Source organism: Syngnathoides biaculeatus, chromosome 12, assembly GCF_019802595.1.
Source record: "Syngnathoides biaculeatus isolate LvHL_M chromosome 12, ASM1980259v1, whole genome shotgun sequence".
NCBI classification, from domain to species: Eukaryota; Metazoa; Chordata; class Actinopteri; order Syngnathiformes; family Syngnathidae; genus Syngnathoides; species Syngnathoides biaculeatus.
The window spans coordinates 1,213,918-1,239,011 of NC_084651.1; the positions used below are offsets into that span (position 1 = coordinate 1,213,918).

Below are 25,094 nucleotides of genomic sequence, written 5' to 3' on the forward strand. Positions count from 1 at the left end.
GCACATACAGAAACACTTACTGTACGTAGGCAAGATTCAGTGAAGCGGAAAGACGATAAAAGCGCGGGTACTCTGCTCACCTATCTCTGACTGTAGAACTTCAGCAATGTGTCTGTGCCCCGTTCCCTGGTACACAAGCCCGATGCCTATTACAGACGCAACCTGAAAACAGAGCAAAAAAAAATGTGGTGCATTTAGAAACAAGTGACACGCTTTGAACCACGTACTTCATCCTCGAGCTTAACGCTCCTCAAGAATGCAAGACACACTTATAGCCCTGATCACCCAACAACCGATTTTTGAAATCAAACAATGCGGTGTCACATTCACACATTCGACGTAACCGTACTCTCATATATTCTTTATCCTCTCTGAGGATCCGCGCTGTCCATAGTCCACAGAGACCTTTTTGCAGTGTAATCTATCTGTCTGTCTGTCTGTCTACGTATCACTGCCACCAGGTGGCCAAGGCAGGTAGCAGCAAGCTGGCCATTCGATTCATGCAAAGTCTTTTTTTGTTCTTAACCTAACTACATTTATTCAGTGTTCCTGGCGACCGGTTAGGAGTGTACTCTGCCTTTCGCCTGAAGTCAGGTAGGATCGGTGTTGAAAATGGATGCATAGATAATTGTATTTCGTTATGTCATTCCTATGTGCCTTTTTCATTAGAAAAACACATTGCAAAATGTTATGTTGTTTGTTTTTGGGAGGCTGAAACGGATTACTGGCAATTCCATTAATTTCAATGGGGAAAGATGATCTGCGATAGAATTTACATGCATGGTCACAGAACGAATTAAAATCGTATCTCACGGCATCGCCGTTGATGTAAAGGTATAAACCAAATTTGTTGCAATATTGTACCAAGTCACTGCAAAATTCAGCCTCTAACACAAAATCTATATTACAAAACAGCATATTATTGATAAATGATGATCTTACCTGGATGTTATGTGGGACGTCCAGCTCAGTGGAGGTGGGAGGCAGCAGGGCGGGTATGTGTATGCTGAGCAGGCGGGTGGTGGACACGTCCATGGTCCCCAGTCGGGCCGCAGCCACGCCCAGTAGGAGCCCAATGCTGGTCATTTCGTGACCCTGTCAGAGACACGTCCTCGAGTTGATTTTATTTTGTTTTAAATAAGACTCGAACATAACCAAATGTGGAAAAAGTCAAGTGCTGTCAATGCTTGCCGGATGTCATTGGCACCTTATTGAGGTAGTCGTGTATGTTGAGTGTCCCCAGCTTCGTCAGATGCCCGTTGAGGCCCAGCGCCATGAGGAAGCCGGCGTGCTCGTTGGCCATCTCTTGGTTCTTGTTCTTGTTGTAAATGATCCAAGCCGAGTCCACCTGAACACACGAGCGGCGGATGACGGTTGAAGATTTTTTTTTTTTTTTTGCGGAGGACCACGATGACGCGTCGCAGCCCGCTCGCGGAGCCTCACCTGCGACGCGGGCGCGATCTTAAGTCCGGCGGCCACCCCGTTGTGGAAGCTGGGCCAGCTGGTCATGTTAGCGGGAACGTCAATGTTGCCGCTGTTCAGGTCAACCATGGTGTTCCTGGGCGGGGCACGACCTAGCCCGCGTTGGAAGCAGAATGTCAGAGTTCACCAGTACTTGGAATCGCTCGACTTCATTTGTTGACAAGGGTCCTGGCTCCAAAGGGGTTCTGTTCCTATGGCAATGACTTCACCCAAAGTTGTACCACACCTTAAATTAGTGCCAGTCTATGCTAACGCAGTAGTAAAGACATAATTACTCTATATAGTACAGTCAAATATTAAATCAAATAATATGCAACTATAAACCGCAACTTTTTAACACGCTTTCCACCCTGCGGCTTATGCGGTGATGCAACCAATTTGTGCATTTTTTCTAACAGCCGCAAAGGAGCAGTCGAGCGGAAAAGGTAAGAGCGAGACCGATGCAATACATGTGCCGAGGAAGTGACTTTTACCGGTATGTTTTTTTTAACCGTCCCTGTTAGTGCTGTGCTACTGTGTAGCTGCTGCAGTTGTTGTTGTTTTTTTTTTTTAACCAGTATGTTTTTTTTTTGTTGTTTTTTTTTTTTTGCTTTAAACTAGCCCTGTTCGTGCTACCGTGTTGTTGCTATGTTGAGTTAGCCTAAGGTATTAAAACTATTTCTGTGTACCATCTTCCTTTGTAAATATCTCCTGTTTCAATGTGGGCACGTGTGGCTTTTACACAGATGCGGTTTAGGTATGTACCAAATGGTATTTCCTTAACAAATGTACTGGGTGAGGCTTATAACCAGGCGCGCCCTGTGGGCCGGAAATTACGGTAAGTTTGAATAGACTTATTATTGTTACGTATATGTCAAGGGACCGATGTTATTTCATTACCTGTGAGGTTGAGTTTTGGTATGGGCAAAAGTTCGGTGGGTACAGGCTGGTAGGAGAAAAGAGTGAAGAGGCCCCTTCCCACCGGGAGGGACATCGTCCTTTGACACAGCTGAAGGAGTCTGGGAAAAGCATTCAAATGAATGAAATGAAGGATATTACTTCTTTTTCGAGGACACGGGCGAAGGGGCACTCACTTGTTTTCTTTCTCCTCTATGTACTCGTGGTCGGAGACCTCTGGGAGCTGGACGACGCTGACCCGGACTGGCTTGGAGCTCTGCAGCAGCCTTCGGACCTCCTGGATCCTCAGATCCTGACTCCAGATCAGCCCCGTGACCTACAGCATTGGGCGTGTGCGATAACGTCTGCTCAGACATCCAGGTTTTGGCCATCGTGAGGTTGGACGCGCTTTACGCTCAACGCTCCGGCGTACCTCCTGGATGATGTCCGACATTCCATCCTCCTCCTCGTCAGCCTCTGTGGCCGTGGGAGGATCCAAGGACAGACTGGAACCCACAGACTGGACACACACGCAACGGTACAATACAGTAACAAGATGATATATTGAGCCCATAATGACGACTTTCGAAAATCTTCACACTCACAGCTTTGCTCTTGGCCAGTGTCATCTTGTGGGCCTGTCTGGTGCGGTCCTGCCGGCCAATCAGCAGGCAAACCTCCTCGGACCAGTCGGCGCACGGCTGCTCCCGGCAGTGGTAGATGGCGTCGCGGATGGGCAGAGCCGCGCCGAACGGGACCGACTCCAGGTCCTTCAGGGTGAACCCTGAACCGCAGAAGGCAAAGCGACAATATTTCTCTCAAAAAAATAAAAGATTCATCAAACGTGTGATCAAAGCAACAGAAAGATGTTGACCTTGTGAGGTGAGCCAGACCACCAGTTGTTCAGCCAGAGTTTGACTGCAAGACGCGACTTGATTCACGCTCGATTGTCTGCAATTGAGACAAAAGCGGTGATTAATTAGAAGAGATTAAAATACACACACGGTATTTGTTTAATTTTACCACCCTTCCAGCTTTTAGAATCGAATGTTGTTGTTTTTTGGCTTCTTTTACTGTAAGTTTTTATTAGCTAATATGAGATCTAGTCATGAGTATAAACGATCCATTTGTTTTTATTTTTCTTAACCCTTCAAATTCAATTTTTGTTCAATTCACAGGTTGCGTTTGGAGCTGAAATGCAGAGTAATTAATGGCACCCAAAATAAAGGGATTATATTTACCTACAGATCCCACAGGAAGCTCGCAAATTCATGAAACTCCTCATCTCCCTTCAACGTAGTTACTTTGTCATCAAGATGGTGGAAAAGCACAACTTTGGTCTAAAAGAAGCTCCAACGATTCACTTTAACATAGTGCACATTGGCACCAAATACTTTTTACTGCTTTGGTATGAGCAGAGAAAATGCAAATTGTTGAGTACCGCTATGTTAGTATTATGTTCATTATTGTGGTTGTAAAGCATACAGACGGAATGAGAGAGAGAGAGAGAGAGAGAGAGAGAGAGAGAGAGAGTTTCTTTCGGCTTGTCCCTTTCGGGGTCGCCACAGCGTGTCATCTCAGATGAACGTACGTACATGTTTGGCACAATTTTTACGCCGGATGCCCTTCCCGACGCAACCCTTCTCGGGGAGTGGAGGCCCCAGTGGGATACGAGCCCACAACCCCTGGTTTACCCAACCAGAGCTGTTATTAAAATTTGGGATTGGAAAACGACAAGAAAAATCTTGTTGCTCATCACAGTAGTTTTTTTTAACTGGCATTTATTTATTCATGAGTATAGGTTCCGAGACTCCCCTGATGACCCTTGTGCGGATAAGCAGCATGGAAAACGAATGGCTGGATCAATATAACGAATAAATGACTTCTCGGTCATTTTTTTTTTTTTTTGTATGAGTGCTTGAGAACTTGTTCAATGCAATGGAGAAAAGACTTCTTCACAGCGCTGTGAGCTGGTTTACCTTCTGCACTGCGGCTCTGTGCTCTTCTGGCCTAGCGAAAGAAAAACAAAGTGTTCAGTCAACGAGTTTCAATAATTAGTGCCACCGCGGCTCTGGCGTATTGTTTGCATTCAGGGGGTGCAAATTGAAAACGGGTCCGTACGTTCGATGCTCGCTTGCTCCCACTTTTGGAGACGATGGCATTCGGGTAAACGCACAAAAATAAAGCCCAGCTTGCTGAAGTCAATGTCCAATATCCAGTCAACGGTTTTGAATACCACATCCAAGTACCAGCAGGGACTTGTTGTCACCGCAATCTCCTTTTCAAAGCACAATCACGTGACGGCTCATCCCGTTGTCACACGCCTTTATTTTCGCTTCCTGAGCCGCTGTGCAGGGCTTGACAGGTAATAAGGGCGACGCATTGATAAAACGCGCGCACAGCCACGGGGCTCGGCGGCGTGCACACTACTAACCTGCGGAAAGTTTCACCAGGTACTTGGACACGTTGGAGGTCGTGGCGTTGTCGTCACCGCTGATGTACAGAGCGTAACTCTGGCAGTAGACAAAAAGAAAAAAGAAATTAATGTACAAGGGATAGGAAAACCACAATTGTACATTCTAACGATCCACTTTTTGCCCAAAACATTCAATCGTATGTATTTATGTCACTGTATTACCTCCTTTATGGAGTAGTCACCACAAAATAAATGCATAAAAGCGAGACTACTTCTAACGACATTATAGATAACAAGGAAGCTTGTGTTCCTTGCTGGATGAATCAAAGGTTAAACCCATCCGCCGCATCGGAAAATTACACGATGTGCGCGTGTCCACAAATAAAAGGGCATAATTGCACTTCATCCAACACACACATGGGGAGAACTCTTTACCCTGACACACTCAAACCCAAGGGTCCACGTGCAAAAAACCATCACTCATTTACACCGACTGTTTTCTTTTTGGGGGGGTCGTTTTGAAGATGTTTAACGATTTTTAGGGTGTCCGAGAGCAGACGTACCAGAACCAGGAGCCGAATCCTGTGACAGATGCCGGGCAAGTAGGGGAAAGGTGGGACCTCCTCTCCTCGAAGGCAGCAACTAAGCCAGCTGAAGATGCAGGGAGGCTCGGCCCGCAGGAAGGACGGATGCTGCATCTGCTCCATCAGCGCTGACAAAATAGAGGAGGTGTGAAAAGAGGCATTTTCCGCACCCAGAATTGCAATCTGAAGGCTTACACTGGTCCAGGAGGCAGCTCTCCGGGAATCCACTCATTAACGACGGGTAGTCCCTCCAGTACAGATCCACATAGTCGTCCAACTGGAGGTCTCTGCAGAGAAAATTGACTTTACATCACGAGGGATCATGCAGAAAAATGGATTTCGATGGGCATATGACGCCGATGTAGGTTCTCCATATACTTGTATACCTGCCATCTTACTATGTGGAGTACTACCGCGTAATTCCCAGATTTGTTGTTTTTAAATTACATTTTCCATTTGACAGAGAAAGATGGAAAATTATAGGACAGATATATTCCAATTAAATGTATCACCTTTTACATTCCAAGATGGGAGGGCAAATATTTGAGCTCTTGCCCACATTCAATTTTTAAAATAAACCTGGGTCAGCTAACATTGTGTAAAACGGTTCATTTTAATGATAAAACAATAATTGATGGATGAGCAGGCTGCAGTGGATGTGTAGTGGGGAACATTCATCACAGTCTGGGGCTGCACAATATTTATTCTGGTGGCAAGACGCAAAATAGCGACGACATTGTGGAATAAACGCAGGACTCTGTGGGCAAAAGTCAGCTGTCACAGTGCCATTTCATAAAAACATCCGATATATATACTGTCAGCGCTAAATTGGAACGGTCTGAATCATGAAAGCATGCTCTCCTGTTTCCCTCTCATGAGGCCACTTTACCGACTCCTTGAGATGATGACGTGCATTCACCCTGTATTTGCTCGAAAAATGTGTGTTCAATGGCATCGCTGGACATGCGATATCAAGAACACTGCACATCGCGTCCCCCGGCACGATCCGTTTGCTACGCAAGGTAATCGTTGCGTCACTCTCCGCGCTTTCAATATTTTACCTGCCTTCCCTTCATCTTCATGCAACGAGTGCAAGAAGAGGAGGAGCAGGAGACCCGAGCGCTGCCAGAGGACAGACAGCCGACCTACAGGTTGATGATTGCAGCGGGCCGACAGACAACAACTGAAATAAACAGTAAGTAAGTGCCTGTGCGTGTTTAAAACCAGGGCACAAAAGAATTGCTTCGCCTCTCCCGTGACATTCAGGCTTGTCGTCGACTGCTAATTACATGCATTCTGAATCAGACGCGTAGGATTTTTTTTTTTTTTAACGTCCCAAAATCAATAGTTTGTAATTTTCCACAGAGCTTCAATCTACTCAGCTCAACGTGCCCATTTAGTCAAGCTGGGTGACTATAAAAGTGGACAATGAAGTTGAAAAAAAAAAAAAAATATGCGGTACGATGAAATCAAACATTTGAACAGAAGCAAAAAAAAAAAAAAAAACAGCTGAGAGACAGAACTCCGCCAGGGCTAAGACGTTTCTCAAAAATGAAAAGTTCAACAGCCTGTAAGTTTTGTCAAATGCAATGCAGCACGCACAAAGAGCGAGGGATCTTGGACTTTTGAGATGAACAGAAAAAGCACAAAAATTTCAATCATTTTTGGGTCACTCCTAGAACGATATCTAACTTTTTCTGCCCAGTGTAGAGGGATCGAAATAAAATCTCAACACAATACAAGATATCAAATGTGAAGTAAAAAAAAAAATAAATCACATTTTGTGGACTTGCGGTGGATATAAAAAGTATACACACACGCACACCCGATCAGATGCCAGGTGTGGGGCATATTAAAAACAATGATACCAAGATGAATCATTTTAAAAGCTTTCCCACAATTCAATTGACATTCAACCACTATAACATAATCTTTTGATAAGGGGAAGTACAAATAAATGACTGAAATAATGTGGTCGCCCAAGTGTGAACCCCCCTCTGAGAACTGGGACTTGGCCGCGTTCAGGATTGACCAAATACATTTGAACTCACGTCAAATGGGTGCGTCGGCGGCATACGTACACATGCCACCATCAAAAGCACAGGTCTCCATTATCTCAATTGGTAAATGTTACTTCCCATCTCAAAAAGATACTAAAAATGAATACGAGGAGTGGGACATGTTCTAGCCACATATCCACGGTGAAGAAAGTATTGAAGTAATTTATCTTGGCCTCATTTACTAAATATAACAAATAAACCTGGCATTTGAACGGGGGTGTGTCGACTTTTTCTGCTCATGGGTTGAAATGCCTGTCCCCGACTCCATCCCTGCTGAAGGCACGTCATTGTCCGGTGTACAATCAGCCCTCTTCAGCGTGACGAGAAACAAACTCGCAGAGGTCAATGACGGACAACGTGGAGTGGGAACGTGAAGGCCCCTTCAGCATAATTGCCCGGCGCCGGTCTTCACCACGTCAACATTAACAATCAAAACACCGTCGCATTTTGTAATAACACTTCATTTGACCACAATTTGGTGTGAAGTACATCAATGAAAGCATTCTGGGAATTTTTCTTTTTCCAAGCGTTGCCACATGCCGACTATAAAACCTGCCACCCGAGGCGCCGAGATCGCAGTACCAATCGGCCCGAGATGAGGCGCACTCATCAGTGAAAGGCGGCGTTCCGTAACGCTCCTTTAGAAGGAGCACGACAAAAACAGCAGCCTCCTTTGCGCAGAACCCAGCGGGGGAATGAAATTACACAAAGAGACGAGCGGCGGTTACCTGGCGAGCTGCTGCAGCAGACACACCAGAGACGAGGCCCTCTCCCGGTGGAGCTCGCTGAGCAGCAGCTCCTGGTACAGCAGGTGGAGGACGTAAAAGAGGGCCGGGATGTATGCGAAGAGGGCCGCCGTGTTGTCCAAGGTGGGCGGGGAGCTGGAGCCCAGCAACGACTGGGAATCAAACACGGGACGCAGGAAGCCAAGTCAACTATTCAGAATCCCGTCACGCTTGTCTTTGCCGTTTCTCGGCGGTTATCGGTTTGGTCGCGTACCGATGACGAGTCCGCCGCCACCGGAGAGACGCTCGCGCCGAAGCCACTGACGTCGGCTGGTCTGCCGACACCATCCATCTGGCGGTGGTAATGACATCCCAGCAAGTAGTCCCAGTCCTCGACGGGGAGCAGGCAACAAACATTACAGTAGTTCATGACACGGCATCGTTACAAGAGAAATGTTCAAGTGTTGTAGTCCTGCTCCAAGGCTTGATCTACACGCCACGGCTCAAGTGGCAGAATTCGCATTTGTACGACAAAATGTACGGAGAACATTGAACTCGACAGACTAACGAAACTAAAATAAATACAGTATAAACGAAACTTTGACCTCGTGTCTAACTGGAGTCTCAACGACTTCTCAGTGTGAACATTTGCAACTGATCTCCGAAGCAAAACACCCCCATGGCGGAAAATTCCTCGACCAGCAACGCGAAATTCTGATTAACGTGATGCGTGTCACACACACACACACACACACAGAGACAACAACAACATACTGTAGCTAGCAGAGCACAATCGGAGTCCCCATCTGACAAGAACACAAAGGCCACAAGAGAGAAATGGAAAGACGATGCTGATCGGCACCGTCAAAGAGACGAAGGGACGACAGGTTAGCACATGTGAGGCATTTGAAATGACTTCCCTTCAAATTGAAGTCTCGCGAGTGAGAATTATTTTGTGACAAGCAAACTTGTTCCCCATGAGTTGCGCTTGACGAGGAAATTACGTACGTGTCGTTTGTAGATTAGTCGAGCACGAAGGAAGCAAATATGCACCCACAAGATCAAGACACGCTTCTAAATAAAGGAAATGTATTGTTTACTTTGGAAGGAATGAAATGCGCTAAAATACTGTATCTCCACCACATCCATATTAAAGCGTTGCTGGGGAATCGTATCGACCCGCACTCAAAATTAAGTGTCTCAACTCGACTTGGAAAATCATTTCATCGGGACTACCTAATAAATAAAATAAAATAAACTGCAGACTTTACGGCCTATCCAGTTCGTAAAGGTTTCAAATTCACCCTTGGATGTTTCCTATTTAAATTTGATCTCAGTTGTATTGTCGTACAAATGCATTTTAGTGGATTACAATATGGGTTTAATGTTCATTCATTTTAATAGTGCAATGAAAAAAAATTGGGAAGTAAATGATTCCTTAAATAAGAAAATTCTGTTCAGATGACCAATTCGCCCTAATTTTCTACATATTAATACGAATTTATATGCGTCATTCTATAGGCTCCAGCACTCCTTGCGATCCTTGTGATGATAAGCGGCGAAGAAAATGGATGGATGGATTATTCTAATAGTGAATTTGGGTTTTTGTTTGCGATATCATCATCAAAAACAAAACCCCAAAAAATCTGAAACTATTTCACTGTGTAATCAATGGTGGTTTCTGAGGTGAAAGGAATATTTCAAAACGTATTGCGCTGCAACCGTATAACAGAGAGCTTCGCTTATTGTTAGTTACACACCTCATCGGAGCCTCCGTCACAGGGACGAGCTTTCTTGGCCGCAATCACCGGTGAGAGCGGCACTTCAAAATGAAGCTGGAGTAGAAGGGGGGAGGGACGCAGTCAGAATTAGCTCTTCTCTGTCTTAATTAGGTGGGGGGGGGGGGGGGGGGGGGGGGGAGATAACAACCACATTTTGCATCCAGGTCAGACGCTCCGTGTTGTAGCCCATCAGCGTCAGGAAACACGTGACAAAAAGGTTCCACTCGCCGTGGGGGCTGGTACCGCCTGGGGCGTTGTAGATGGTGTACCACTTCACCAAAACCTACGCCAAAAAGGAAAACAACATTATTCACAAGAGTTTATGTGAAACTTTATTTGTTAAATGGATGGACGGCACAAGCGAGTAAAATTGAATTACTGATTGCGGTTGTCTTTGGAGTGGCAAACAAACCAGTCAACTAGCGCCCAAAGCCCATCGGGCCCAAAGATCAGGGTGGCGGGGAGAGCAGTGGCTCATTTGCGTGAGACAGAACAACAAGACTATGTTCACTGTTCTATAATTCTCTCTTTTCTTTTGTGTATTTGAACCAAAGAATGTCAGAGACCTTACATTAACATCACAAAACATCGCTTTTCGTTTTTTTGTTTTTTTTTTGGAAGGGAGTCATTAGAGGGTGTGGGAAAGGTGGCAACACTGAAGTGCTGTAGCTTACTCGCAACGCCCTAGCTCGGACTCTGCTTGTCATTGGAACAAAAGCCCTACAAAGTAAAAAAGATGCTGTAATTTAAGTGTGTTTTTACCATAAAATGTCAGGAAGGAAACTGCAGAAGTTATTCATGAAAAACAAATTGGGCTCCGTTTTCTATCAAACAACCACGTCCGACGATCACGTGTCTACAAACCTTCATGGCAGCTTCCTTGGGCAGGATGAAGCGGATGGCCTGAAGACATTTCCTCACTGAACAAGAACAATCAAAAGAGAAAAGTGAAAAGGACGCTCTACAGAACAAGCTTGCTTCATTTCTAATCTTCAACCAAAGAAAATGAAGAGCCTTTGCCCAACATCTGACAGCTGCAAATGGAATAGTCGACCAGAATATTCCCATTTGGCATCCCGAATTGAAAAGGTCAGCGGCGAGGCAGACAAATGCCATTTGATTAGGCTCGGGTGAAAGCCTAATCTGTAAGATCGATAACGAAATAATGGGCACCGACGGGGGGGGGGGGGCTGACGTGGACAAGGTGCTTGTAATTAAGTGCAAATGTGGCGCCAAAGGTTTCCTTGTTCTCTGAGAGTTCCAGCTCCTCCCAGCTCCGATGGGGCGCCGAGGCCTCCACACGGGGATGAATCAGCGTCGATAATGAGGCCCGTGTGCGACGTCATTGTTTAATCGCAGGATCCGCTCCGCGTAAGGTACGTTTTGCGGGCCTGGGAAAAACACACGAGCCTCCCCCCTGATATTATTACACCAGGTGGCTCTTTATGAACTAGACAAAGACTCACAGGTTACACGTTGAAATCTTTTGTCTGCCATCAGGTTCTCTTAAATTCGAATCCATTCATTTGATCATATGATATAATGCGTGCGTGTGTCTTGAAATGGCATCCTCAATACGTCCAGGTAAGAATGGAGGGCACATCTCAAACCTAATTTCTAGGACCGACTGTTCTGACTCAGACAGAAGGTTTGAGTACATCAGCAAGCATCCAGTACGTGAGCCACCTCCCCTGAGGACATGATGGTGACGTCTCTCGTGTGTCCGGTTAACATGAACTACATGAGCTCTACGCATTGTATTGAATTAAGGCAGCAAGGATTCGGGATGCTGTGTTGTATGGCTAATATAAACAACATTTAAATAACTTTGGTTGGCAATTAAAAAGTTAATAACAGCTTCATTTTACGTCAGGACACAAACAAGCTGCGTTTGCATCTACAGTATTTAGTACATCTTCCCAACTGCGAGGAAAGACAAGGAGCAGGAGAAAGAAAAAAAAAAAAATCCAACGCTTGTCTGATTAATGTCCTATAAAGTAATACGTTGGCCGACAGGAGGAAAATGCACTGCAAATGGCCATATGCCGCAAATGAAGCCATGACACAAAACAAAAATGCGCAAACACATAAGACAACAGCAAAAGAAAAATGCTGCAATCACGGAATAACAATTGCAAAGGGAAAATGCTGCAATTTAAAAACGCTGCAATCACACACACGTAAAAAAAAAAAAAAAAAAAAAACAACCGCAAAGAAAACTTCTGCAATCACTGAAAACAACGACAACTTAACAATGCTCCAAACACAAAAACCAAAACATCCCAAAACAACGACAAGAAATAAATGTCGCAAGCTCACGCTACGCAATACAAGTCTGCCATGCCACAAGAGAGCGCGATCTCCAGGACGGACCAGTCAGTGCCGTAGAACCAGAAGGTTCTTTTCAGAGATAATCCATTCGCCAGAGCCTTGGAGAAGCCCAAACGAGCGACGTGCCGACATGGCGGCCATGTTGAGAAGGTCGTCATTCCCCCCGGGGGGCAACGGATGAATGTACGCACAAATTGGTTGTAACTTGCTTATTTCGCAACTGATTTTCATGTTTTTCCCGATGCCGAAATGTATATTATCGATATGCAAAATTTGATAAAACCCCCTCCAAAATATGTGAAACAAACTTCCAGTTCCTTTGTCATAATTGCACGCTGTTTGTACAGCGCAAAACAAACAGACAAAAAGACACTCAAAAGAGCTAAAACCACCCATCATAATTTCTTTACACTGAAATAATAACTTCAACACGGCAATACCACCGCCACTTGGACACTTGTTTGTAAAATTACAATTTCCTGGCGTTGCCTCATTTAAAATGCCACTTCATTTAATAACAAAAAGTCCACATCAAAGGTCGCAAGGATGTCCCTAATCAACGTTGATTTATTACCCAGTGACCCGATATTGAAAAGAGCTCATCTCGCAGAGGTGACTCGAGACCGCGGTTTGATAGATTCACATTTTATCCTCACTGACCACTTTGTAGTTCTACTTTTTTCACGCCATATTTCTTTGACCGTCCTTCTGTCCCTTGGAAAAGACCCTGCAGATCTCGCTCAGACTCTTTAAAGCGGCTCTACTTTTCCTGAACGCAAGGAAGAAAGCTTACCCAGCTCTGAGGTGGCAATGTCGGGGATGGAGATTCTCAGCATGGTGCCGTTGCTGAGCTCCTGGGGAAAGATGCAAATCATTTGGAAATTAAATGTCTTTCAATCCATTGTTTAGGCATCTTTTGTCAAATGATCCGTTCTGTTCGGATGAGCCGCATAGAGCATCACTGGTACCTCAACAAGGTCCTTATGTCACGCTTGGGACTGTGGTATACAAACCACATGTCACACAGCATTTGAACTACTGATAGTAAAACCCTTATTAATAAATAGTATTACATAACAAATAGCATGATAATAATTGGGAGGCAGGGATGTTGAATTTGTTGCAAATAATTCAGCAAATTGAGATTATTTCCAAATGAATGCAATGTTATTTTTTTCTAAATATATGTATTTTATTTTGCTAATTCCTACTGTATATGTTTTGTCTTTGCTATGCGCAGTCTTGGAATAGTTACAATAGTTCTGAGGTACTATTCAGTAGACAAAATTAATATGGCACGACTACAAGAATGTGACAAATTAAACTGCACTAAAATATTGTCGTGTGTGTGTGTTTGTCAATCATTGCATTTTAGTAAAGCGTCTCAACGCAGATATACATTTGGTGTATTGTCATTAAAGCTGATTCTGATATACCAATAACACGTTCGGGGGGCGCGAAAAATCATGCAGTCAGTCAAAATTGGAGCTATGTTCGCTAAAACTCTCAACTCCTTCCTCGACTTAACCATATTTATTCCACTATCCTGCATTTTTTTTTTTTTTTTTTTTTTTTAAAAAGCCGAAATCCAAGATGAGAAAATCAAGTCGCGGCCTGTCAAGGGAGCAGCAACAAGCCGGACAGAAAAACAATTAGCTTCCAGAGGGACCGGATGGCCAATCAATGAACGGAGGCAATACGTCAAAGTCTCCCAGAATGTGCATGTGCGGGAAACAGGCTTCTGTGCGGCTGCAGTTTGCAAATAATAATGAACCACGCAAAGTGGCTGGAAACACGCTCATTAGATGGCTTCAAGGCTCAAAGAAAGTGAAGAAAGACTTCAACCCACCAGAGTTACTCGGTTGCTGACGGGGTCCCGCAGGGCGTGGATGTAGGGCATGGCCTGCTGGAAGAGGTAATCCTCGAGAAAAGACCCCTCGTGGTGCTTCATGGTGGGAACGCTCAGCTCGGACACCGGGGAGGGCATGGCGGCCTGGCGGAGTTGGCGGATGATGAAATTAAAAGTGCACTCAACCCCCTTTTATATTTACGAAAAAACACTCTTTGAATCACTTTGTCAAGTGTATTTCAACACAACACGTAACTGCGACTATTTGCTACTTGCACATTTTTGCGACCCGCGGCAAAGATCAGGCCTGATTCGCATGTACAGAGAACTGAAGGAGGAACGTGCAGCGCATTCGTGGTCGCTTTTCCTGACGTTTTTAACAACACACCTCATCCAGTCTTTGCACGTGCCTGCTGTTGGCGCTAGCGGGCGTGCTAACTTTCTCCAGTGAGTAGAGGCCGACGCGATGGTTGTTCAGACTGAAGCCGGACGGCAGGAGGCCCGGCACAAACACTTTGCTGACCTGGAGGTGACAAAAACAAACAAATAGACACACAAAAAAAAAATTGCTGTCAGGTGTACGGGACGCAAAATGAACATCGGACTTACCCTGGTTATGCCCGTGTAGAGAACCAGGCTTCCGCAGGCTTCTAAAACCAGCATCGCGTTTATGTTCTGCAAGGAGGAAAAGTACCAGTAAAAGTCAAGTAAGTACCGGTACACTGAAAACGCCTGACATCACAGGTCATTTTTCACAACTCCTTACAATCACAGATTTTCTCTGCACTTTTTTTCCATGATACTTTACAGGCAAATCAAAATTTTGAATTGCGCGACTTAACTTTAGTAGCACATCGTGTCAAAACGTGCCGTGCGGGACTGAGCTCGACGAGAACAGTTGCGGCAAGAAGGGGACAATCCGACACCATGTTTGGGCATTTTGACCTTCAAACTGTGCAAATCTTTTCTTACCAATAACAAACTTACTATTGGTGTCCTAATACGTTGAAATTTGTTAAGAAAGATATATTACACGTGGTCTCTCTCTGCATTGTGAGTTTTCACCTATCGGGGGGTCGAGTTTGAACAGTCATGTGATTTGACTGAATGAAAAAAAAAAAAAAAAGAGACTGAAAAATAGTCAGGTGGGGGCTGCAAGCATGATCAAATTGTATTATGAATGAAATATATCTAGTGCATCTATAAATAAATGCTATTCTGTTTACAAAATGTACACAATATGATCGTTCATTATTTAGGTGCATGCTTTCATCCCCCAAAATGACAAATTCAAATACAAATTCAACTAAGTAAACTACTAATTTGAATTCAGATTTGCATCATGCCATGCAAGCGTGCTTTCATAAAATGTATATCGTAATCTTTTCTTTTTTTTAGTAAATGATTGAAACGCATGAATTTGACAACAATTATTAACGTCATGTTTCGTTATCAGTAAATAATACAGACATTTTTACAAGTTATTGACTAGCCTGTCTGCAACTGCCGTTGCTTGTTTCGGGGGATCTCGCCTCTCGATACCGGGAGTAGTGGAAGTAAACAAAGGATGAAGTCCGCAAGGTTTATTGGCCTTGGGTTGACATCTTAATGCAGCAGCGATGGAAACGTTTGTTTTCCTTGCTTCCAGTTGTTTGACGTGTTTTTGTCGTTTTTTTCTGTCGCTTAACAGAGCGGTGACGTCCTTCTTTCCAACGGTATCGACGATTTCTCCTTCCATCCAATCCCATCGAAACTTCTTTTTGACATTTCTCTCAATTTCTTTCACTCGCGAAGCGTCTTTCCTCTCGAGCGGCGCCATTGTGTTCGCTCGCAAATGGGCCCATGACCTGCCTGGTCCACATTCGGCCAATCAACAGACGCGTATCACATTTTACGCCTCGCTTGCAAAAGTCGGATCAGAAAATGAACGAGTGCGGATTCTGGCACGGGTTACGGTCAAAATATCGCAGAACAACTGATATTTTTATTTTTTTTTTTTAATGTACGCAATTCAAAAAGACGGAATTCCATCTATAAACGGAAAAAAATCTCACGTCTGTTTGAATTAAATCACCTGTGATAAACGTGGCTTTAATATACGTGTAATCTGTTCTTTTTCATTGAGATGCGTCCTTACAGACTCGAAAACGAGCCATATATGAAGGAAGAGGCGTTTACCTGCAGGGGCTCCGCATCTTTGGCGGCAATGCACGTGACAGTGGCGAAGATGAGCTGAGACGTGTCGTTGCTCTCCATGAATTTCACGCATCTGAGGGGTTGACAACGATAAGAGAAGAAGTCAGCCTGGAAAAGAAACTAAACGGAGGAGCTGACGTTTTCAGCTCGGGTTTTTTTTTTGACTCTGACCTGAGTTGCTGGTGCGACTCCACCAGGAAGCAGAGGTAGCGGTTCTCACAGAGGTCGGACGTCAGGAACACTTTGGAGGCCTGGCTGCTCAACTCTCTGCCCAGGCTGATAAACGACACAAATATCCACACTGGTGGGCGGAAACCTCCGGCATCCAAATTTGCACAAGTTCATATTTTTGACTAAAATCGATATTTGAAAAATCGAAAGTATTGAAAACGCCTAGCTTTCTTTGACGATGCAACGATAATGGCGCGACATTCAAGCCATTCTCCTGATTTCCTGAAAAATGACGCGGGATTCTGCACGTTAAAACAAATAATAACAAAATGAATTGTACGCTGCTAACCTGTGACACGTGGCCGTCTCGCTCCACAGCTGCTCCATGAAGAGGTCCGGGATGATGGGCTCCAGCTCGGGCACCACGACCGACTCGTTGACGGTGCTGTTGGGCGAGTTCAGAGCGCCGTGGTGGAGGCCCATGGGCGACAAGGCGTGGATGGTGGTGTTGAAGCGGGCCACGCCCGACAAGGATGGCGCGGCCATGCCTGGAGAGTGGTCGCGGCTAGCCGAGGAAAAAAGGAGCATGTTGACTGCGTTTGTGTGAGTAAAAAACAATAATCAAGTTTACCTGAGAGCAGCCATCTTGGAAATACCCGGGGAATGGACGCGGGAGTGTCCCGCGGGTGAAGACATGAGGATTCGGTTCTGGTGGCTGTGCAAAGTGCTGTAGTGAAGAGGCGAGTTGGTGGCCGCGGCGCCGCTAAAAACGGAAAATAAACAAGCACAGCATCAACGAGAGGAAAAACGGGAACTCGGCTGTCGTGGGACACACACTTAAATAAAGAATAAAACAAATTGACGACATCAATTCCAAGGTTGCTCAAGATCACCCCGTCCGTCCGTCCGTCCGTCCGTCCGTCTATGAATTAAATTTCCCCGTGCCTGCCCGAGGAAGCCCTGACGTGATGAAAACAGCAGTGCCGCATTTAAATGTAACTGCAGCACTTAAATTGCACCACTGTAATGATATACATATATATGAACAATAGAAAAAGCTTAAATCCACGAATGGCTTGATTTTTCTACAGCTAAGACACATCTGTGGAACACATTCCAGGTGAGGAGCTTGGACGTCTGCTGCAAAGGACGCACCGGAGAACATTTTATGAAATTGAAATTATTTGTCTGTGGCTGCGAAACAAACACCTTTCGTTGTCATTCTAAAATGTACAACAAAAGGAAACTTTTTGTTTTTTAACAGAAACGTTTAACTGATAAATAGAATTGCAATATCAAACACGATTCCTCCATTTTGAACTTGAGTTCCAGTAAATTATGATTCACTAAAAAGAAAACCAGGAAGTAATAAAGTAAGCGGATGTCAATACTTGAACACACAAAAGCTTTTTGTTTGAGCCAGCGGGGGGTGCTGCTTCGGCAACAGTACAACTTGTACTTCTGTCTCCACTTGGGCCAAGAAAATTCCTATCAAGACATTTTGGACAATTGGGTGTGGGAACAGTTACGCGGAGGCCTCCTTGAACGGGTTTGGCGTGGAAGGCCATTAGAAGACCTTTAGGACGGCTAAGACCGACCTCGAAATGGATCCCGCCTGACACTCAGAAATTGCCGAAGGTTTTCCAAAGAGAATGGAGGCTGCTGTAGCCATTATCTACTTTTTCTTCTATTTTGCACTCACTGTTGGTGAAAAGGCCACATGTCCCGATACTTTTGCCCACATTGCATAAGCAGAGGTGGCGCTTTTGATCTCTAAACTTGCCACCGCCAGACAAAGATGTCGCAGGGTCTCAAATTGTCTGCCCCGCTGCATTCTGACATCCACACGTGCAACTAAAGTACCACCAGACAAGAGAATCTAACACAGTTACCTTCCTCCAAGACCGGAATTAAACCTGGGCGAGTCCAGGCGAGAGTGGTTCCGCAGGTGCGACATCAGGAAGCCCGTTGCCAGGAAGCCCAAAGGTTCACCGAAGGGCTTAGAGAGACAACTGAGCACAGTGGAGCGCTCCTGGTGGAGATAACAGCCAGGGAATGACAGCGTGCAACGAGTGACTGCGTGAGTATCCGATTACGCACGTATGCCGGGAAGCGAATACTCGAGTACCTCCCGCGTGACCTTGCGTAGGCTCCACACCGAATGCGTCCCCTGCACGCTGTCGTAAGAGACGACGACGGAAGGCTGACAGCAGGTGAAGACGATCCTCGTACCGGGGTCGGACATGTACTCCACCCGAGAGCTTTCGAACGGTCCTGCGAGGCAAACGGTGAACACCAAAAGGTAGTACTCCGGTTCTGAGGGTCCGTTTTGGAGGCGAGAGACAAGACGGGTTCAACCTGAGGGTTTGCACACCACTGGCGCCACCTCGTCTATCGGATGCAGCATGCTGAACACGGTGGGGAGAGACTCGCTGTGGAGGAACACAAGCGTCACCAGCATCTTGTTTAAATATGATACACACACACACACACACACACAGATAGTCTGTGTGCCAATTTCCTTGCGCGTTGAAACGTACCCCTGGGGGCCGAGCTGTCCGTCGGTCGCTGTGATTTTACGCTCCAGCAAAAGTCCAAACTTGGTCGGCCAGACTTTGGACACCTGTCGGCGAACACGCACTTACTTTTGGCTTATTTGTAAAGTATCCCAGCGGGGTGCCGGGTGGGGGTCTCACCTGGAACGGCAGAGGCGAGAGGAAATCCTTGCCGGTCACAGTGTGAATGTTGACGCACCCGTTCTGCACGATGCACACGGTGTGCTCCACCTTTTCGTCTGTGGAACACAACCCCACCTGAACACTTGACGCAAGCGCTGACTTACGCAGCATTTACAAACCAATGCCTAATTCTGGTCCCATCAAAACGTTGAATTTATTTCACGGTCTGTGCTCTTCATTTCAAGCGTTTCACCTGGCCACACCGCTTGTGTGTGGATGTTAACTTTTTTTTTTAAATCTATAATTTTGCCGCCATGTGACTCTGATCTGCTCGGAGCCTTCAGAATCAGCAGTCCTGGCAGTGTAAAACTATCGTGGGACCAATCGGGTTTCAAATTCATTCCCCCCAGGTTCAGACCTCTGGCTCTTGATGATGTCAGCATTTTAGTTGACAAATAAAATAACGTTTCAAATATTTCCTAAAGGAACTTGGATGACGCGGTACCGTCTGTCTTGCCCTGAGGAACGGCAAAGTCGCACCACAAAGCCTGCACATAGAACCAAAAAATATAGATATAGTCGTCACGAAGCTTCAATTGAATTGTCTTAATAATACACAAGAACCAACCTGCTCTACCGGGCTGTCCACAGTGAAGGCCTTGTAAACGTTAGAACTCTGCGCCCGGCTGCCCTGGGTCCAGACCACCACGTTCCTGGCCGTGTAAAGCTCCTCTTCGAAGTCCACATCCTGCTCCTGTGCTTGCACGCAGCCCTTCCTCAGCTGCCAACTCTCCTGCCAATCAATTACAGCTAACAGTTATGAAAATTGACATGACACGGGTGAAAGTCTAGGGTTGGACTGATTATCGGCTGGGCCAATTGTCAGCACCGACATTTGGCGTTTACGCGCCAGCCTTTTTTCAAAAAGTAGACAACCGACAAGAGAACAATTTAAAACTGGCTAAACATCAGTGAACTATGTATTTACTTCCAGTATTGAAATTTTCTGTAAACTTTATGAGAGATGCTGGTGAGCTTGGGAAATCTCAGCAATTTTTTGAATTAGTTTGAACTTAAAAGAAAGATAACCGAAAGATTATGAGGACTGACACTTCAGGTATACTAAAATTTTGCAAATCTTTTTACTGTAGAAAATTTGAAGGAGCTATTTATTTGTTTAGGTTTTCATTTACCTTCATGGACGCTAATTGTATGATTAAACATTTGTACAAAAGCTTCCTTTTTTTCTGCGAAAGAATATCGGCCAGAGTATGAAAAATATTCCACGGTGTCACCTTCTCTCTCTCCTGCAGGCTGACCTCCTGCAGGGAGCCCGCCAGGCCGGCGGCGCAGTCCGACGACCAGAGCTCGGAGGCGGGCTGCAGCTCCCGCAGCTGCAGGTTGAAGGCATTGGGATGGTTCCTGCAGTGATCTCGGCCAAATGGGACAAACGACTGCAATTCCCCAGCGGCAATCATCGTGGCTGTCTCTTCATACACGACGTCCGACATGAGTCCCAGATATCAGCATTATTTCTACAGGCGGAAACGGAGTTTATCGATATATCACCAGTTCCGACATTTGCCAGGGCTGCGGTTGGTCCACAGCACCTTAGTGTGTCACGACGTACCATCAGGTGTGCTGCCAAAAGATTATTAATACTCATTTACTACTAATCATGTTCATTTACCAACGACCTGTAGTAAAAGGCAAAACAATGAAAGTATCTGGCACTAAATGCCATGAAGTAAAAATAACCTGTGCCATTCCTATCACAAGTCAGTGTTTACATTTGCTTGTATTAAAAGTTATAAACCTTAAATCTACCACATTTTGTATCAGCTTTGCGTTCAACTAAATGTGACCTGGTTTCAAGAAGATGCTTTACAAACGATATCTTTTTATGTGGCTTCACATTACAGCAGCCTCAGTACAACGTGCGCACAGCAATGCTTAAAATTGCTCTTTTTCATCGTGTCCAAAGTAGTTGACTCTAACAGGCGCTACATGCTAAAAAAAAAAAAAAAATGTATTTGGGATGTTTTGCAAAGTGACCACAGGCGTGTTGACAGGTGAGCACCGTACGCGTAAATAGCCGGTGATGCGTTCACGAACCACACTAGCATGCTAACTGGGCTAACAGCCACATCTCAGTCTTCTAATTACGCAAAAGGGAAAAACGACCATGCACCAACCTGATAATAACAAATATTCTGGCTCTTATTGTGGAGTCCTCGCCTGCTTATCGCGTCAAAGCAAAGTAAAAACATGCAAAAACAAACACATCGACGCCCCGGTGACCCAAAATTTAACCAGCGACAACTTTTCAATTGACCGCCGACATGTTTGCTGCCCCGGTCTGCTTCCGTTTTGCTTCCGCCTTTCCGCCAATCAGGAAAGGAATCTTGGTGACGTCGCGTGTTGCGTCATCGCTGTCGAATCCGACCGTCAAATGATAATAATCATTCATTCAGAAGTAATTATGACTATAATTCTTTACTTATAGCTCTTATAAGACTTATAGGTCCTTATAGAAATTTATCAATTGAAGCATTTCAGAAAAAGTAGTAGGACGATAGTAATTAAAAAAATACCAATGTATTTTGACTTGATAATGATTTTGATTTAGACATTATTTACTGTGTTGTTTTGCAAAATATTTTTTTGTATGGTATTATGAAATGATTGATCATATTTGACAGAATTAACACTAGTGTGTAATTGTATCGTTATTTGAGCCAAAATTATGCTATTATACGTCCCACCTAGCCTGCAGCACGCCCCGCTACCCTCATGAGGATAAGCGGCAAAGAAAATGGATGGATGGTTAATTGAGAGAAATATTGGACCAAAAAATGCTAAATTATAGTTTAAAATATACAACCCTCACAACAATACATCACACGGAAAAATAAAATGAGACAAATGGAATGATGCGTAACTATCCGAACATCTGAAATGTTACTTTGATGAAGGTAACTTTCTGATGCTTATATTTCACAAAGGTAAAGTCGACTGTACTGTACAATGTACATTTGCTCCTTTTTAAACTGTTGCATTGTGTATTTTTTTACAAATTTTACAATGGCGCCCTGGCCTGCATGGAAAATGCTGTTGCATAACATTTGAAAACTTGGATGCTCCTGAATTCACCTCACGCTGACATCCAGCACCCCCCCCCCCACCCGCAAAAAAAAAAAGCTGGTAAAATTGCTCTTTTTCATCTATGGAGGAGGGGAGGGGGGGGGGAGCATGGAAATGGACTTAGTTGCCTCCTAACTGTCATCCATTTTGCCCGAGGCCATTACGCGCGCACAATTTAGATTTTCATTATCGCGACGCTGCTTCGGTAACCTGCGATCCAGTAAAAACATCCCCAAAGGGGAGAAGCCAGGATGAAGTTAACCACATGCTGCTTCACCACGTCAAACAAAAACAAGGTAGCCTGTTTGGGTAAAAAAAAAAAAAAAAAAAAAAATCCCTGCACATTTTCTTAAACAATAAAATGTCCTCTATTTTCTCGTCAAAGATAATATCTCTCAAGATGTTATACTGTACAAGTTCCTCCTATGAATCGGAGCAGTATGAAGGTCTTGAAAAAAAATCAGAGGCAAAAACTTTTCTCCCAGCAACATTTCTGTCCTCGCAAGACATTTTGACATGTCACAGCAGAAAAGGCGCTAACGACGTTAATGATGCCCGGCGCACGGCGGCGGGCGGTCGCCAAACCGGATGGAATGCGGCCCCGCACCATTATGTCGTTACTGGAAGACTTTCACGGAAACTGGATGAGATCGCACCTCCGCCATCGTGAGATAGACAGACGGACGGATCCTGAGTCATTTCAAAATGGACAACCGAGATGGCAAATGCGCACATCCCCTTCCAACTGGGCCTGTTCAGAATTAGCCAGTCGCCTTCAAGTCAGCGCACGTTCGCCTTCCTTTGAAAAATTCTCTGATTAACACCAACTGAAGTTGAGATGTTCTCGTAGACTTTTGCTGACGTTCATTTTTTGCTATCTAGCGGAAGGCCGAAGCGTTCATGCTAACACTGGTCGCTATTTGGAACCCTTCATTATTTCCTTCGCTTTGACTAAGGTCCCATTTTTCTCGCATTTGACATGACTTTTGAGCGTCATTGGCTAATTCGGAACAGGAGGGTGTGCACACTTGCGCAAACACATGATCTCACTTGTTTATTTTAACTTCCCCACCCACGAGATCACATTCATAAAGATTTATCGCGGTTTTTTTTTTTTTTTTTACTACTGTACTGCAAATAAAATAGCATTTGAATAGGGGTGTGTAGCCTTTTATTTTCCACCGGAGATAGATAGATAGATAGATAGATAGATAGATAGATAGATAGATGATAGATAGATAGATTTGTGGGTGTATAGATAGATAGATAGATATAGATAGATAGATGATAGATAGATAGATAGATTTGTGGGTGTATAGATAGATAGATAGATATAGATAGATAGATAGATAGATAGATAGATAGATAGATAGATAGATAGATAGATAGATAGATAGATAGATAGATAGATAGATAGATAGATAGATGGGAAAAGTAATCAGATTGGCAGAGGGCCAAATGCATTGTGGGAAGTTTTTTTGGTCGGGTTAACGAGGGAGTAAATGAACGACGGCTGGCATGCGGGTGCGTAATGTCTGCCAAATGTATTTATGCGCTTACTTCATTCAGGATGCAAGCACGAGCTCTGGGCGGACGTCTAATTGACGCGCGCACAAAACAACACCCCCAATTAAGGGACTCTCCGGGGACCCTGACCGCGAGCATCAGAAAGCCTCAGCCCGCGTTTGTTTGCGCAACACAAATCATAATTCAACTTTTTTTTTTTTTTTTTTTTCATTTGGAGCTGCCGACGGTCAAACACGATACACGACCGGTGAAATTTTTCCAAAATGATCTCTAACATCTTTTACTGGTGGATGACAATCACTCACATGACGCCACACCAGTGTGTGTATGTGTGTATAAAATATTCCGAGATATACATTTGCATCCATCCGTTTTCTTAGCCGCTTATCCTCACGAGGGTCACGGGGTGTGCTGGAGCCTATACCAGCTGTGAGCGGGCAGGAGGCGGGGTACAGTACACCCTAAACTGGTCGCCAGCCAATCACAGGGCAGACTGAGATAAACAGCCACACCCACAATCACACCTAGGGGCAATTTTTAATGCGTCCAATTAATGTTGCATGTTTGTGGGATGTGGGAGGAAACCGGAGTGCCCACATGGAGCAAAAGCCACACAGGCACGGGTGAGAACATGCAAACTCCACAAAGGCGGGTCCGGGATCGAACCCAGACCTCACCACTGTGCTGCCCTTCCAAGATATACGTATAAGATATTCCAATAACGCCCATTGTAACAATCCTGGTTACCAAGATAATAAGTGGCCATAATTAATTGGCACAAGCAAAATGGGATTTACTGGGAGCAGCTGGACATTCATTCATTCACATTTTATATCACGGTAATAATGACTGAGTTACATCTGGATGATTACAATAATGGGGGGGGGGGGGGGAATGAAGCAATCCATAAAGAGACGGCTGTTATTGTTTACATTGGTCTTAAAAACAAGATTTCAAGCTGTTTGAAATGATTTGTTACGTACAATTTGAATTTATTAATTCATGTATTTCAAATCACAGTTGCGTGGATTGTTTTAATTTTAATATTTTTGGACTTGAAATATTTGCATGTTAATTGCCTCAATTACTTCACATTATTTTGCTATTGACCATACAAAATAAAACATGAATTGATTTTGACATTTTATTGTTGTGTTTTTTTTATTACAAAGGGAAATTTGCTGTTTTTCTTTACCACCGCACCTGAGAAAGAACAACCTGTCACGGACAGATGGCGTGATCGACAAGAAGTCAATCGCTTAGCATGCGCTCAC

The 25,094-nt window shown here is 44.6% G+C and overlaps 1 protein-coding gene across 1 annotated transcript in view; it reads right to left on the reverse strand.

The window, feature by feature from the left end:
- Positions 1-21,523, reverse strand: part of anapc1 (anaphase promoting complex subunit 1) — a 33,071-nt gene extending 11,548 nt beyond the window's left edge. The window contains exons 1-35 of the mRNA XM_061837294.1: positions 21,345-21,523; positions 20,445-20,684; positions 19,778-19,942; positions 19,655-19,697; positions 19,168-19,265; positions 19,012-19,094; positions 18,830-18,903; positions 18,600-18,745; positions 18,364-18,503; positions 17,103-17,234; positions 16,821-17,036; positions 16,472-16,576; positions 16,283-16,373; positions 14,714-14,779; positions 14,493-14,627; positions 14,105-14,248; positions 13,049-13,109; positions 10,789-10,844; positions 10,076-10,207; positions 9,904-9,978; positions 8,418-8,534; positions 8,147-8,316; positions 5,554-5,645; positions 5,338-5,486; positions 4,793-4,871; positions 4,338-4,368; positions 3,233-3,309; positions 2,964-3,142; positions 2,792-2,878; positions 2,556-2,695; positions 2,362-2,480; positions 1,444-1,574; positions 1,208-1,348; positions 943-1,095; positions 81-162 (exon numbers count right to left, since the gene is read on the reverse strand). Coding sequence (XP_061693278.1) covers positions 81-162; positions 943-1,095; positions 1,208-1,348; positions 1,444-1,574; positions 2,362-2,480; positions 2,556-2,695; positions 2,792-2,878; positions 2,964-3,142; positions 3,233-3,309; positions 4,338-4,368; positions 4,793-4,871; positions 5,338-5,486; positions 5,554-5,645; positions 8,147-8,316; positions 8,418-8,534; positions 9,904-9,978; positions 10,076-10,207; positions 10,789-10,844; positions 13,049-13,109; positions 14,105-14,248; positions 14,493-14,627; positions 14,714-14,779; positions 16,283-16,373; positions 16,472-16,576; positions 16,821-17,036; positions 17,103-17,234; positions 18,364-18,503; positions 18,600-18,745; positions 18,830-18,903; positions 19,012-19,094; positions 19,168-19,265; positions 19,655-19,697; positions 19,778-19,942; positions 20,445-20,660 — 3,925 coding nt within the window. The 5' untranslated portion in view covers positions 20,661-20,684; positions 21,345-21,523. The remainder of the gene's footprint in view (positions 1-80; positions 163-942; positions 1,096-1,207; positions 1,349-1,443; positions 1,575-2,361; positions 2,481-2,555; positions 2,696-2,791; positions 2,879-2,963; positions 3,143-3,232; positions 3,310-4,337; positions 4,369-4,792; positions 4,872-5,337; positions 5,487-5,553; positions 5,646-8,146; positions 8,317-8,417; positions 8,535-9,903; positions 9,979-10,075; positions 10,208-10,788; positions 10,845-13,048; positions 13,110-14,104; positions 14,249-14,492; positions 14,628-14,713; positions 14,780-16,282; positions 16,374-16,471; positions 16,577-16,820; positions 17,037-17,102; positions 17,235-18,363; positions 18,504-18,599; positions 18,746-18,829; positions 18,904-19,011; positions 19,095-19,167; positions 19,266-19,654; positions 19,698-19,777; positions 19,943-20,444; positions 20,685-21,344) is intronic.
- Between the last annotated feature and the right edge of the window lie 3,571 nt (positions 21,524-25,094).